This window comes from Tremella mesenterica (assembly GCF_000271645.1).
Source record: "Tremella mesenterica DSM 1558 unplaced genomic scaffold TREMEscaffold_12, whole genome shotgun sequence".
Lineage (NCBI taxonomy): Eukaryota > Fungi > Basidiomycota > Tremellomycetes > Tremellales > Tremellaceae > Tremella > Tremella mesenterica.
Window position 1 is genome coordinate 601,939 of NW_006711236.1, and position 12,048 is coordinate 613,986.

The window sequence follows — 12,048 nt, forward strand, 5'->3', positions numbered from 1 at the left end:
TTCAGATGGGAAATCAGGTCCACAAAGTGCACCAATCAATGGACCTTTGAAACTTCCTATCAGTGATGGATCAGGTCCATTACGTTCTTCTTCTTCACCAGATCCTTGGACACAAAGAACAGGTGGTCAATCTTCTCGTTCTTCCCCTTCTAATTCTCCTACGGATCATCGACCCAATATAGCTTCAAACTCTAATCATCCGAGTCCATTGGGAAATTCAATAATACCTCTGCCTGTTCCTCATCCTCGTAAACCTAGTCCGACAGGACCAAGGGATAATCATTCTCCTCCTACGATCCCTATCCCTCCGAGGACGTCGTCTATTAGTGAGGTCGAGGAACAGAGAAAAGCAGGTGGAATAGGTAATCCAACGCCTAATGGATTGAAGAAGACAGGAATACAGGAAGAAGGTAATCAACTTGCTTCAACTCCAATGACAACTCAAACAAGGAGTGGGAAACCGGTGGCTTATTGTGGACAATGTGGGGAACCGGTTCATGGTCAATTTGTCAGAGCTTTACAGAAAGTTTATCATTTGGATTGTTTCCGATGCAAGGTGGGTGAAAATGTTTTTTTTTCTTTACCCATTTCTACCTTTGTTCTCGTCCATATTTTCTTATATATATCGTACAAGTATAGATTTCAGTCACGATTGAGACATGTGGGAAAGGCAGAGGAGTATGTTGCTGAATTTATCAGGACTGTAACAAAGTCGTCGCTACGAAATTCTTCCCTGTAGAGGATCAAGAAGGACAATATCCTTTATGCGAAAGAGACTATTTCGCCCGCTTGGACCTCATCTGTTCGCAATGCAATCAAGCCCTGCGGTCAAGCTACATCACAGCCTGTGGTACGTCTTCCCTTCCACCTCCTCCTAGTCCACACTCCGAGGGCAAAGTTGTCTATTCACCTACACCCCGACATTTTCTGTTAATATACGAGTTTTATATACTTATAAGTAGGGATGAAATTTCACGTCGAACATTTCACATGTTCAGAATGTGACACCGTGTTTGGTCCAAACGATAGTTATTATGAACATGGTGGTCGTGTCTGTGAGTGGCCAAGTTTTGTGCAGGAGGGGAACTGACAAAAGATTGTCACTATCATTATTCCACAAAGTTTGCTGTTAAATGCGTTGGTTGCGAAACGGCCATATTGAAGCAATTCGTGGAAATGAACAGAAATGGCAAGGATGAATGTTGGCATCCAGAATGTTACATGATTTCAAAGGTAACTCCCTCCTCACCCATTCAACATTTTCACTAACATATCCCTCCCACGTCATTCCCCCTGTGTACTACTCATGACATTTGCTCTTGACTTGTGCTCTTGAAATGAATCCCGCGCTAACAGGTTTAGTTCTGGAACGTCCGACTAGCCTCGAAAAACTTCACTACTCCCAATTCTTCCGCCGTCAATTCTACTGTCTCATTACTCGAAATGACACCTCGATCATCAACCACACCCGGTCTCACCCCAGGATCACCGCCGACAACTTTGAGCGCCAGTCCGCATTCAGAAGTCTCCATGACGCCCGAAGAGTTGAAAGAGCGTCAGGAAGCTATGGAGATGAAGGTTCAACAGATTTGGCATGTGTTATCGGGATACGAAGAAAGTTCCGCGGCTCTCATTGGAGACATGTTAAGAGCTGTCAACGGGAGACAATTGTTGGATATCATTTTACTTGCTGAGAGGTTCATATTGCATGTGGAGGCTTTGTTCGCTGTGATTGATGATTTGGAAGCCCAGTTCGCTTTGGCAGGCGCTAAAGGTGAGTTCAACCCTTCTCTTATCACCGTCCTTCAAAACTTCCCTTCCACAGATTCTTAATTCAATCAGGGAGGCGCAGCCAGTATTCACATCTCAATTGATATCATGCAAAGACCAAAGAACGTCTGATCGCAGGGGGGGGAATGTGAAGGGAGACAGAGGGTCTAAGAAAGAGAGTGCAATTGAGGAAGATGGTTGACCATAAGGTATGTCACACGCAAGAGAAGCCAAACAACTTTGTCGAAAATTAGTCAACCTATTCTCGATGATGTCTCAAATATCTCCAAATGGTTCTTCAGTAGTCCCGAATAATCAAGAACTTTTCAATCTAATCACTCAATTAGCCCATTATCTCAAGATTTTGATTCGTATAGCTCTCACAGGCTCTATCAAATTAGAAAGAGATTTATCAAATCCAACAGCGATGACCAATTGTTTAGGAAGATTGAATCTGTTGGCTATGGATGGTTCAGATGCTACTGTAGTGAAACGTGGTGATTATCCTGATTCGACATCGTCACAGAAGGATCATCAAGATACCCAGCCTATGTTGAGTGATGAAGATCAAATCAGGAAATCTATAGATGCTTTGACTAGAAAACCACAAGGCTATATACCTAGTACACAAGGTATAGCTTATGGTTATCGATCACTTGCTGTGAGTTATCCTTATTCTCTCCTCTCCTCAGGGCATCTTACCTTTATTTTCTTCTCTTCCGTACCCCTCTCCTCTCCTCCTCCCCTTCCGTTCCCCTCATCATTCGTCACTACGAAAGCCATTCCGTGGTTTTGGTTTGGGATGAGGATCGATTTACGGGATCAGTACCATGTCCTTGGATACATGCCCCTCCCTAAGCTAAAGAAGTAAAAGGCCCCTCCTTTGAATACCCTCTCTATTGCTTGATGACCCCCGTTGCTGGACGACGCTGACGGAAAAAAAGTCCGAAGTGACAGGCGAAACAACTCTTCGTGGACCACACGACGAAGATTATATACCTCCAGAAGGATGTGCAGTCTGTCGTGCTGCCATAGAAGAAGATTGTATTCGACTCGGAATGTTCAACCGCTGGCATTGCGCGTGTGTCGATTGTATGGTTTGTGGTGAAAAAGCTATCGGTGCTATCATTGAAGAAGTTGATTCAAAATCTTCCGAAGAAACTTCATCTGGATCTCGTCCGAGCAAATCACCAAAACGACAACAACCTAGAGTTGACGAGTTTTATTACGAAGTTGCTAGTAGAAGATCTGAACCACCTGATGTTATTTATTGTCAGGATCATCGTTCGGCTTCCAGTCAATTGGGTTTTGCGAGTGTGTCAAGGTTGGAACAATATGCTTTTTTATTACATATAGCTTTGAGGAGGTTGTATGTTCATTTTAGGATACATCATGATTTGCCGAGTGGTGAGTGATTCTCCTTTCCACTTTCTCTGTCTCTCCTTGTGTCTCCTTCTCAGTCTTTCCCTCCATCTCTCTCTTCAGCTGCCTCTCCCTCCGTCTCTCCTCTCCTCTCTGCCCCGCTTCGACGAGTATCACGCACCCATGATGTTGTTCATGAAGCAACGCATTGACGCGACCTGTCCCGTGCACATACTCACTTTCAGTTCGAGGGAGACATATCGAAGACCCCACCGTCATCGGACGAGCGGATATGGAAGTCAAAAGAATGAAATCCGTCACTCTCGATCGTAAACTTTCTTCAACAGCCCGTATACCACAACGATCAACCGTAGTTGAATCTCCAGCAGGTAGAATGGCCAACGCAAATGGAACCGTTGTTTCTGCCCGTTCCACTCAACCTCAAACTCAACCTTCATCACTATCAATCTCTACCGATATCGCCGATTCATACGATACAGATGATCCACCAGTACAAACATCCATAGACGTCTTACGTCCTCCTTTCGCGAGAAACAATACCAGCGTTATGATTGTCAACGAACCAGGAGAATACGATCGAACTTTGGAATCTTTAGCTGCGACTAGGATGGTTCCTGAAGACGATGCTATCACTCTTGGTGATATACCAATGTTAGCGGATCAAAGTAGGAGTCATGGATATGATGGAAGACCTTTGTTGAGTGATTTAAGCTTGTTACAAAGTTTGATCATTAGACATTTCGCTCTGCTTCAATTACAGAAAACTGGGATTGGTCATTTGATAGAGTTGGATGATGTGTTGGAGTTGTTAGATGCTAGGAAAGGTCAATGGTGGAATAAGATTTTCAAGGGAAATGCGAAAAAGGATCAGAAAAAGAAAGGTGAGTGTAGGAGTACATTCTTCTTCCTTGCTGCTACTTTCTTGATCGGAATTGTCCTATGTCCGTTGATTTCAAATCCCCCTCTCGTGTTCTTCTTTGCTACTACTTTCTCGATCGGTGTTGGTCTCGTCTCTGTCCGTTGATTACAAATCCTTCTCTCGTGTTCTCATATCTCTTGCAATGAGGTCACCATGTTGATGAATGCACCAAATTTGTCTCCATGACAGTGGAAGTGTTCTGGATGAGACTGACGTTCAGGAGTGTTTGGCGTACCGATAGAAGTATTGGTCGAAAAGACAGGTTCAGACTCTCAATTAGGAGCTTCGAACGCTCATCTACGAGTACCAGAGATTATAGAGGATATCATCTCTACCATGAGACAAATGGGTAAGTCGAGGTTCTTCATCTCGATTCTTTTTATTCCCACTCTCAATCTTTACACCGACGAGCGAAATTTGACACCGACTTCTCTTCGGCAGATGACATGTCGAAGATTGATACGATTTTGACCACAAACTTTGTTTCAAAACACGTAGCTCGTCGAAGCCTGGCACGGATTTCGATACACAGATGGGCAGTAGTCATGTTGAGATCTCACGGACACTTTTGACATCTCGAGTCTTTACTGCGGCAGATACGATCCTGTGAACAGGTAGTTGGATAAGAGATGCTGATTTACAGATATGGCCGTAGAAGGTATCTTCAGGAAAAATGGGAATATCCGTCGGTTACAACAATTGTCCGAGGCTCTGGATAAAGATTCTGCCAATGTCAATTTGTCAGAGGAGAACCCCGTGCAGTTGGCGGCTTTGTTGAAGAGGTTTTTGAGGGAGTTACCGGATCCTTTGTTGACTTTCCGACTTCATAAGTTGTTTTGTGCTGCAGCGTGTGAGTTGACCAAGTTTGCCATTCACATCATTTCTACTCATTCCCCTTCGTCTTGTTTGATCCTATCTTGCCTGCTCCCATCCCAGCGCTTTTCAATCTGTCAGCGACCCGATTAGTCTCCTGATCCTCACTGTCTCTCGTCGCCATTCCCTTGATTGACTTGCAATGGACGTGGAGACAGACGTCGTGATCTGGCATGAGTGAGGATGGGATGCTTGAAAGAGGGGCGAGGTGCTCCATGCCGAACATATGGCCATTCGCTGATTATAGCTCTGCAAAACGTTGACGACCGTCGACGATGTCTTCACCTCCTCGTCACCCTCCTACCTCGTTCCAACAGAGACACGATGGAAGTCCTCTTCGTCTTTCTCCGTTGGGTAGCCTCTTTCTCCTATCGCGACGAAGAGACCGGATCTAAGATGGATCTACCTAATCTCGCCACTGTCATCACCCCCTCTATCCTTTACGCAAAAGGTGTTAACGCAGCGAAAGATGAATCTTTCATCGGTATTCAAGCCGTACAAGAACTTCTCGAATCTCAAGATGATTTCTATCATGTCCCATCAGAATTAATGTTTGTCATCACGGAAAACATTTTCAATATATTCGCTAAAGAACTGGATTTACCACCCAAAGAAATTCATCGACATTGTTCTAAATATATGCAAGCTCGTGGACCTTCTCGAACGGGAGGTATGGGAGGAAGAAGTAGTGATCCTCGTTTAAGTGTACATCGTTCAGATGGAACTTTGGCAAGTCTAGATAGTGGGAATACTACCGTTCTCCAAGGTATAAATGTAGGTTCCAATGGACCTATAAGTCAAGGACAAGGTCAAGGTCAAGGAAGTCAATTCAGGGGTCCAAGTCCTGGTTCTGCTTCTGGTCAACATTCAAGACCTACAAGTTGGATACAACATAGTATGCCAGGATCACAAAATTCTTTACATCAGACACTCGTTTCTCCTCCAAGTACCCAGGTCGCTCAGGGTGGGGGAACACCTTGGAGAGGTCCTTTTCAAGGAAGTGTGAATGGGAGTAGGAATTCTTCTAGAGGGAGTGCACCGAGTAGTCCGGGACCGGATGAGAGGGAAAGGAAATCTTTTCAGTTGGAGAGGGAAAGAGCTTGGACGCCGAATCAAGATCATCGATAGTTGACTTGGTATTGGTGAGGGGATAATCAGATATTCATCGTTGAGATCATCTTTGGTCATTGATCTTAGGTATTGCCATATTTTGATTCATCATATTGGACAACGGCGTGATGTCGTGACATCGATACGTGTATCGAGATGAGGAATATGGACGAGCATAGCTGCCCTGTACCAGGCCACAACGAGTTATAAGCTCAAGAAGAAACGGTCTTCAAGAGGACGGATACGAGATCGAGGAAGGTTTGTGTGGAAGAAGATATGATAGAGGAAGTGTGGATGATCAAGAAGGAAAAAGGAGACAAAAGACTGGGATAATCGGGACGATGATCAGATGAAGAAATAGGGAAGAGAAGACAGCACGGGAGATGACGTCTACGGACAAAGAGGAGTAAGGAAAGAGAAAAGAGGAAAGAAGAAATGACTCGTGAAGTGATAAATCAAAGAGAGGGGGTTTCAATAAAATTTAGTGAACAAAGTTTGATCAAAACATCTTTTCTTTTTTCTTCTTTTCCCTTCATGGACAATTTGGTGTTTTTCAAAAGTCTTTCACAGACTACATACAATACCTACATTGTTGATGAACCATCAGTATGATTCTTGTATCAGTATAAAATTAGCTGAGTCCTAGGGGGGGGAATTATCATGCATCGTGCAATGAAATCTTACTTCTTCGTTTCGGTACATACAATCCCATCGGTCTCTTTCCTTCTCTCGAGTCTTGACTTGATTCGTTCCTCTCTCGAGATCTCTCCACACTACCTGCTTGGATGCTCCACTCTCACTCTCTCTGTCTGGTATTCTTCTTGACACGTATCGTTCTCCCACCTCTTGCCTTTCTCGCACAAATTTATTTCTCGCCGAACTCCCCCTCCGTGACTCTCTCTCTACGACACCCCCGTTACCCACTTTCCCCCTCCATCGCAGCTAAAACCCAAACGCTATCATCCACCCCATCCAACCAACCCATACCTGAATCTAAACAATTTTCCAAAGCCCTTTTCACCCTAATCTCTTCCCAACCAGTTTGTGATCCCACATTCCCCTCTGTCAATTTCCCTCCGGTAACAGTAGCTATTCCAAGTAAAAGAGAAAGATCCATATCGAGTTGTTTGGGTATACTTCTTATCCAAGTTTGTTCACCTAAAACAATTAAAGAATAACCAGCTTTTAAAGGTTGTAAAAGTTTTAAACTTTGTTTTATATCTTGTGATGTTATATAACCTTTGATCGATTTATCCACTCTTTCCCCTTCATCGACCTTTTCATTCTTTTCCCGAATGATATCCTTGTTAAATTTTATACCATCTAAATTCATCCCATCCGAGGATTCTTGAAGATGTTTTTGAGTAAGAAAACGATATTTAGATATCCCTCTCATCTTTTCAATCCTTTTAATCAAATCATTCATCTCTATCATACCCCCATTCAAACCTCTGGTAGAAATACAAACATCGACAATTTGTACAGCTAATTCATATGCGAATTCACCTAATCCTAATCTTGACCAAAATCCCATCGACGACGAAGAAGAAGAAGAAGAAGAAGAAGATTGTAAAGGATCTATTCCTATGGCAGAACACATTTGTTGGAATTTATATCTGAATACTGGATCAGATCGGATATCAGATTTATGTTTTTGTGCGAATAATAATAAAGATTCACGGAATTGAGAAAGAGAAGATTGTAAAGAATTCAATTGTTGAGTTGAAAGTGATGTTGATAAATTTGAATAAGATGTTGAGGTTATTGTATGACGAGATAAAGCTGATATACCTGCTCCTTTACGCATGTTGTGGGTGGGTGGGGTGGGAGATTCAGTTTTTTGACGACAATGAAATGACCGTAGTTGTGGAATGATGTTGGTGTATGTCACATACGATGGTGGATTGGTTTATGTTGCTAATTTCACGCTTCATCCACGGTACAAAGGTTGGAAATTGTGAAAATTGTGAAAGGTGTGAAGAAGCTTGGTGGGTTCGGTACTTATACAAGGCTGACAGGGTTCGGTATAGGGATAGATGGGTTTGGGGTGTTGGGGAAAGACGGTCGAAGTTGAGGTCTACTTAGATCGACATGAGTTGGATTGGAGACGACGGATAAGCGTAGATTTTTTCGAGTGGCGTGATTCTTCCAGAGATCGTTACAGTTACAATACAACACTCGTCAGTCGATAATTGATCAGGTCACAAGGCAAAGAAGTGAGAGTCAAGAGTTACAGTGAAAGAAAGAGCACCAAGTCATAGATCATAAGACGACTTGCAACTTCGGCTTGGTCCGATCGCATGACCAAGATTGTCCCCTCTTTCTTCTCTTTCTCCACTCTACATCGTTCATTCTCACTCACAACTACCTACTCCCGACTGAATCCCTTCCTACTTAAGCCTCCAAGAGGCCCACTGGGTGCTCTTCGCCCAACTCATTGTATACATAGCCTTCTACCACTGTCTAGTATTGTACTCGGTCGGCGTAAAAGTTCCCGCGAATCATGGACCCAATGTGAGATTGCTCGTACCCTCATCGATCTGGACGGTGCTTACACTACAGCTCCCCAACTTATTCCAGAACGGCGATACTCGAGGCAGAAGACGAGGAGGAGGAAAATGGTGAATTTGACGGAGTGGAAGAAGATCAAGTCATAGAAGGTGATTTCACCTTTCGAGCCGTCTTTACCGGGCTTTTAGTCGGGTGAGCATTTCTTCTGTCTTGTCCTTCCCAATATCACTCCTTCTGGTGAATTATATTTCCAGCTAGACCCCCAGGAGGCTCAAAGCTGATCATCAAGCGTGCTGATATGCGCTACCAACTTGTACCTAGGATTACAATCAGGTGAGACCGCTCTTCTCATCCTCTGTCACAATGTCGTGAGCTGCAATTGGTCGAGTCATGGCTCATAGTCAGGATGGGTATCTATGATGGCACTTCAATCAGCATTAGTCGGTTTTGCTCTACTCAAAGTCATTCCCGATGCCCTGCCACGGTTATTTCCTCGTATCAGGACGTTCACACCGCAAGAAAACGTCATCTTACAAACGGTGGCAGTGGCTACGGGCACTATGCCTCTTGCCGCTGGGTTGGTGGGGATTATACCAGCTTTGGAGATGATGACTGTGGAGCAGGATGGTAGAGGACCGATCTCATTGACTTATGTTAACCTAGTGTTGTGGTGTTTAGCCGGTGAGTGAGTTTCTTTTATAAAGACTTCACACTGATTGTGCAGTTGCTTTTTTCGGGTAAGCTCCACCAGATGATACTTATCGTCCGACTACAGCTGACAATGTAGGGTTTTCTTAGCTGCACCATTACGAAGACAAGTCGTGAGTCTACTCAACTTCCAGAGAGGTATAGATGAGGAGGGCTAATTGATCAGATCATCAAGGAGAAATTGGTTTTTCCCTCTGGCAGTATGTCCCTTTGCTATCTTCATGAACCAGGCTTATGAACAGCTGCCACGGCACAACTCATCGCTTTGTTGCATAAAGCACCACCACCTTCCCGAGGTTTCGCAACTCCCACAGTTGCGTACCGTGCGCTATCACGCTCTTCTCGGTCACTCTCTCGCGAGCGGGGTATAAATGGAGAACAAGCAGCTAACAACCATAAAGAAAAAGAACAAGACATAATGGGCGGTTCTGGATGGTGGGTTTTAGGGATCAGTTTTGCTGCTAGTGGAGGATTGACGGTATGGTCAGCTATCGAGCCATTATGCAGTCAAGCTGACTCGACAGCTTTTGAGCTTTATGTTTCCCATTATCTTCTCTATCCCTATCTTTGACCTTCTCGGTTTACCATTCGGTACCTATCCCGCCTCTGAATGGATGTGGTATTTTACTCCCTCGCTCTCATACGTTGGTCAAGGTATCATCATGGGTTTCCCTGTGACTTTATCAATGAACGCTGGTATGTTAGTAGGATGGGCTATTCTCTCTCCTCTATCAAAACATATGGGTTGGGCACCGGGAAAAGTATCATCCACCAATGACGGTGCAAGAGGATGGATCGTAAGCTTGTTTCGGTCCTTTTTGCGTCGCACAAGCTTATGGGATAGTTATGGATAGCATTAGCTATAATGATTGCCGAATCTATAATCTCCCTATTACCAATCACCATATCATACATTTCCACTTCTATAAGACATTACAAACAACGTCAAACCGGTCCGAAAGTATTTCAATCCTCTTCCCCTGGGAACTCTATGGATGGGGATTATTTCGAACCGTTATCAGACGAAGATGACGATCCGGAGATCGAACCACCAGAGAGGTTGGTACCGTTTTCTTGGATCAAATGGGGTTTAGGAGGTAGTGGGTTATTGGGAGTGGGTTTGGTTTGGTATGTTTTTGGTAGTGATGGGATACGACCGTGGGCGACGGCGATTGGGTTGGTTTTGGCTAGTGTACTTAGTTTGATCGGTGTTCGTGCGTTGGGAGAAACGGATTTGAACCCTGTGAGTTGTTCCTTTTTCCCCTTTGTGTTTCATTTACTCCTCCCTTCCCTACCTGAGTCCGACTTTTTCAATGTCCTGAGGTGAGGGCTAAGTCTGGTTCCCTGGCAATCCCTCGAGTTCGCGGCTTGGAAGTCGGTGCAGAGGTTTCGAGATTCTCAGTATAAAAGACTGATGTCAGGTATCGGGTATTGGAAAAATATCACAATTACTATTCGCGGTTCTACAACCAAACAACGTAGTGGCCAATATCATTGCTGGGGGTGTGGCCGAAGCTGGTGCTCAGCAGTAAGTTATCCTCCACTTCCCGCCCTATCAGATTCCCCCCTCCTCCCCCCCTCCCCCGTTCCCATGATTGTCCAGCTTCATGTACAGTCCCTGTTCAGTATCTCAAAGACCCACCGCTAGTTCCTAAAATTTAGCTGCATCACCGACCACGCAGCTGACCCTCATAGAGCTGGTGACTTGATGCAAGATCTCAAAACTGGTCATCTACTCCATGCTTCTCCTCGAAGTCAATTCTACGGTCAATTGATCGGCAGTTTAGCTAGTGTATTCGTATCTTCCGCAGGATATAAATTTTATACTTCAGTTTATCAAATCCCCGGACCACAATTTACCGTACCATCCGCTGGTGTATGGTAAGTGTTCTCCTATCCCCCCCCCCCACCCTCCCTTCCCTTCCCCATCAGAAGAAACCAGTCTGTCAAGCCTTCAGAGCATGATATCATTTACTAATAACATAGGCTTAATCTAGCTAGACTTTTAAACAAAGGACATCTTCCATCACACGTAATACCATTCATGCTCATATTCTCAATGTTTTTCACTTTTACTTCATCTATCAAATCTCTACGTCCTTATCTTTCTTCCTATCCTCTCATCTTAAACCTCATACCGTATCTCCCATCCGGTATAGCTTTCGCAGTTGGGTTTTTAAATTCACCTTCTTTCTCACTCGCTAGATTAATAGGAGGTTATGTGTCTTATCGTACTTCTCGAAATAATGGAGGAGAAACACCTTTGTTAGCTATTGTAGCTGCTTCCGGTTTTGTTTTAGGGGAAGGGGTGGTAAGTGTTGTTATGTTATGTATGGCCAGTGCGGGATTAGGACCTGTCAGTTGTTTTGGATGTGGGTTAGGTGATGGAGGTTATTGTTCAGGTGGATGTTCTTGATTGTCATCTCAATGTAGCTTTCACCTTACACGAGGACTTTGTAGTACATACGTACAAAAGGAAAGGAAGAGGGGGGAAAGGAAAGAGAGTGATCATCTTGTTGGGATTTTAGAAATTCTTGTCAATCAAAGTACAATAGGTTGTATTGACTTGATAGAAATGCATACTTTATATCTCTTTTCCTTCTTTTTACTCAAACATCATTTTCAAAAGTATGAGAACCGGTCAGTAGCTATAAGGTGTTATATTAATCCATTACCACTCATTCAACCTTTGAGTTTATCCATAAAGCCTTTTTGTTCCTATATATATCTTACTGTCCATGATCCAATTTCCAATGTCCAATGTCCAATTTACC

At 43.9% G+C, this 12,048-nt stretch overlaps 3 protein-coding genes across 3 annotated transcripts; 2 read left to right on the plus strand and 1 right to left on the minus strand.

Annotated features, from left to right (window-relative positions):
* Positions 1-433: 433 nt before the first annotated feature.
* Positions 434-6,073, plus strand: TREMEDRAFT_69951 (uncharacterized protein; the record flags this gene model as incomplete). Its single annotated transcript, XM_007007165.1, has 13 exons — positions 434-556; positions 700-850; positions 963-1,055; positions 1,097-1,233; positions 1,363-1,774; positions 1,980-2,267; positions 2,337-2,431; positions 2,578-2,602; positions 2,761-3,177; positions 3,378-4,034; positions 4,293-4,421; positions 4,716-4,922; positions 5,193-6,073. The coding sequence occupies 13 exons, from the start codon at positions 434-436 to the stop codon at positions 6,071-6,073; spliced, it is 3,615 nt and encodes a 1,204-aa protein (XP_007007227.1).
* Positions 6,074-6,971: 898 nt separating this feature from the next.
* Positions 6,972-7,862, minus strand: TREMEDRAFT_34426 (uncharacterized protein; the record flags this gene model as incomplete). The annotated part of the gene is made up of 2 exons (XM_007006949.1): positions 6,972-7,294; positions 7,430-7,862. 2 exons carry the CDS (start codon positions 7,860-7,862, stop codon positions 6,972-6,974), a joined length of 756 nt encoding a protein of 251 aa, XP_007007011.1.
* A 696-nt stretch (positions 7,863-8,558) lies between these two features.
* Positions 8,559-11,690, plus strand: TREMEDRAFT_64906 (uncharacterized protein; the record flags this gene model as incomplete). The annotated part of the gene is made up of 13 exons (XM_007007084.1): positions 8,559-8,569; positions 8,618-8,758; positions 8,856-8,899; positions 8,972-9,247; positions 9,291-9,303; positions 9,354-9,387; positions 9,441-9,474; positions 9,517-9,752; positions 9,799-10,071; positions 10,119-10,517; positions 10,696-10,802; positions 10,970-11,155; positions 11,261-11,690. 13 exons carry the CDS (start codon positions 8,559-8,561, stop codon positions 11,688-11,690), a joined length of 2,184 nt encoding a protein of 727 aa, XP_007007146.1.
* Positions 11,691-12,048: the final 358 nt, after the last annotated feature.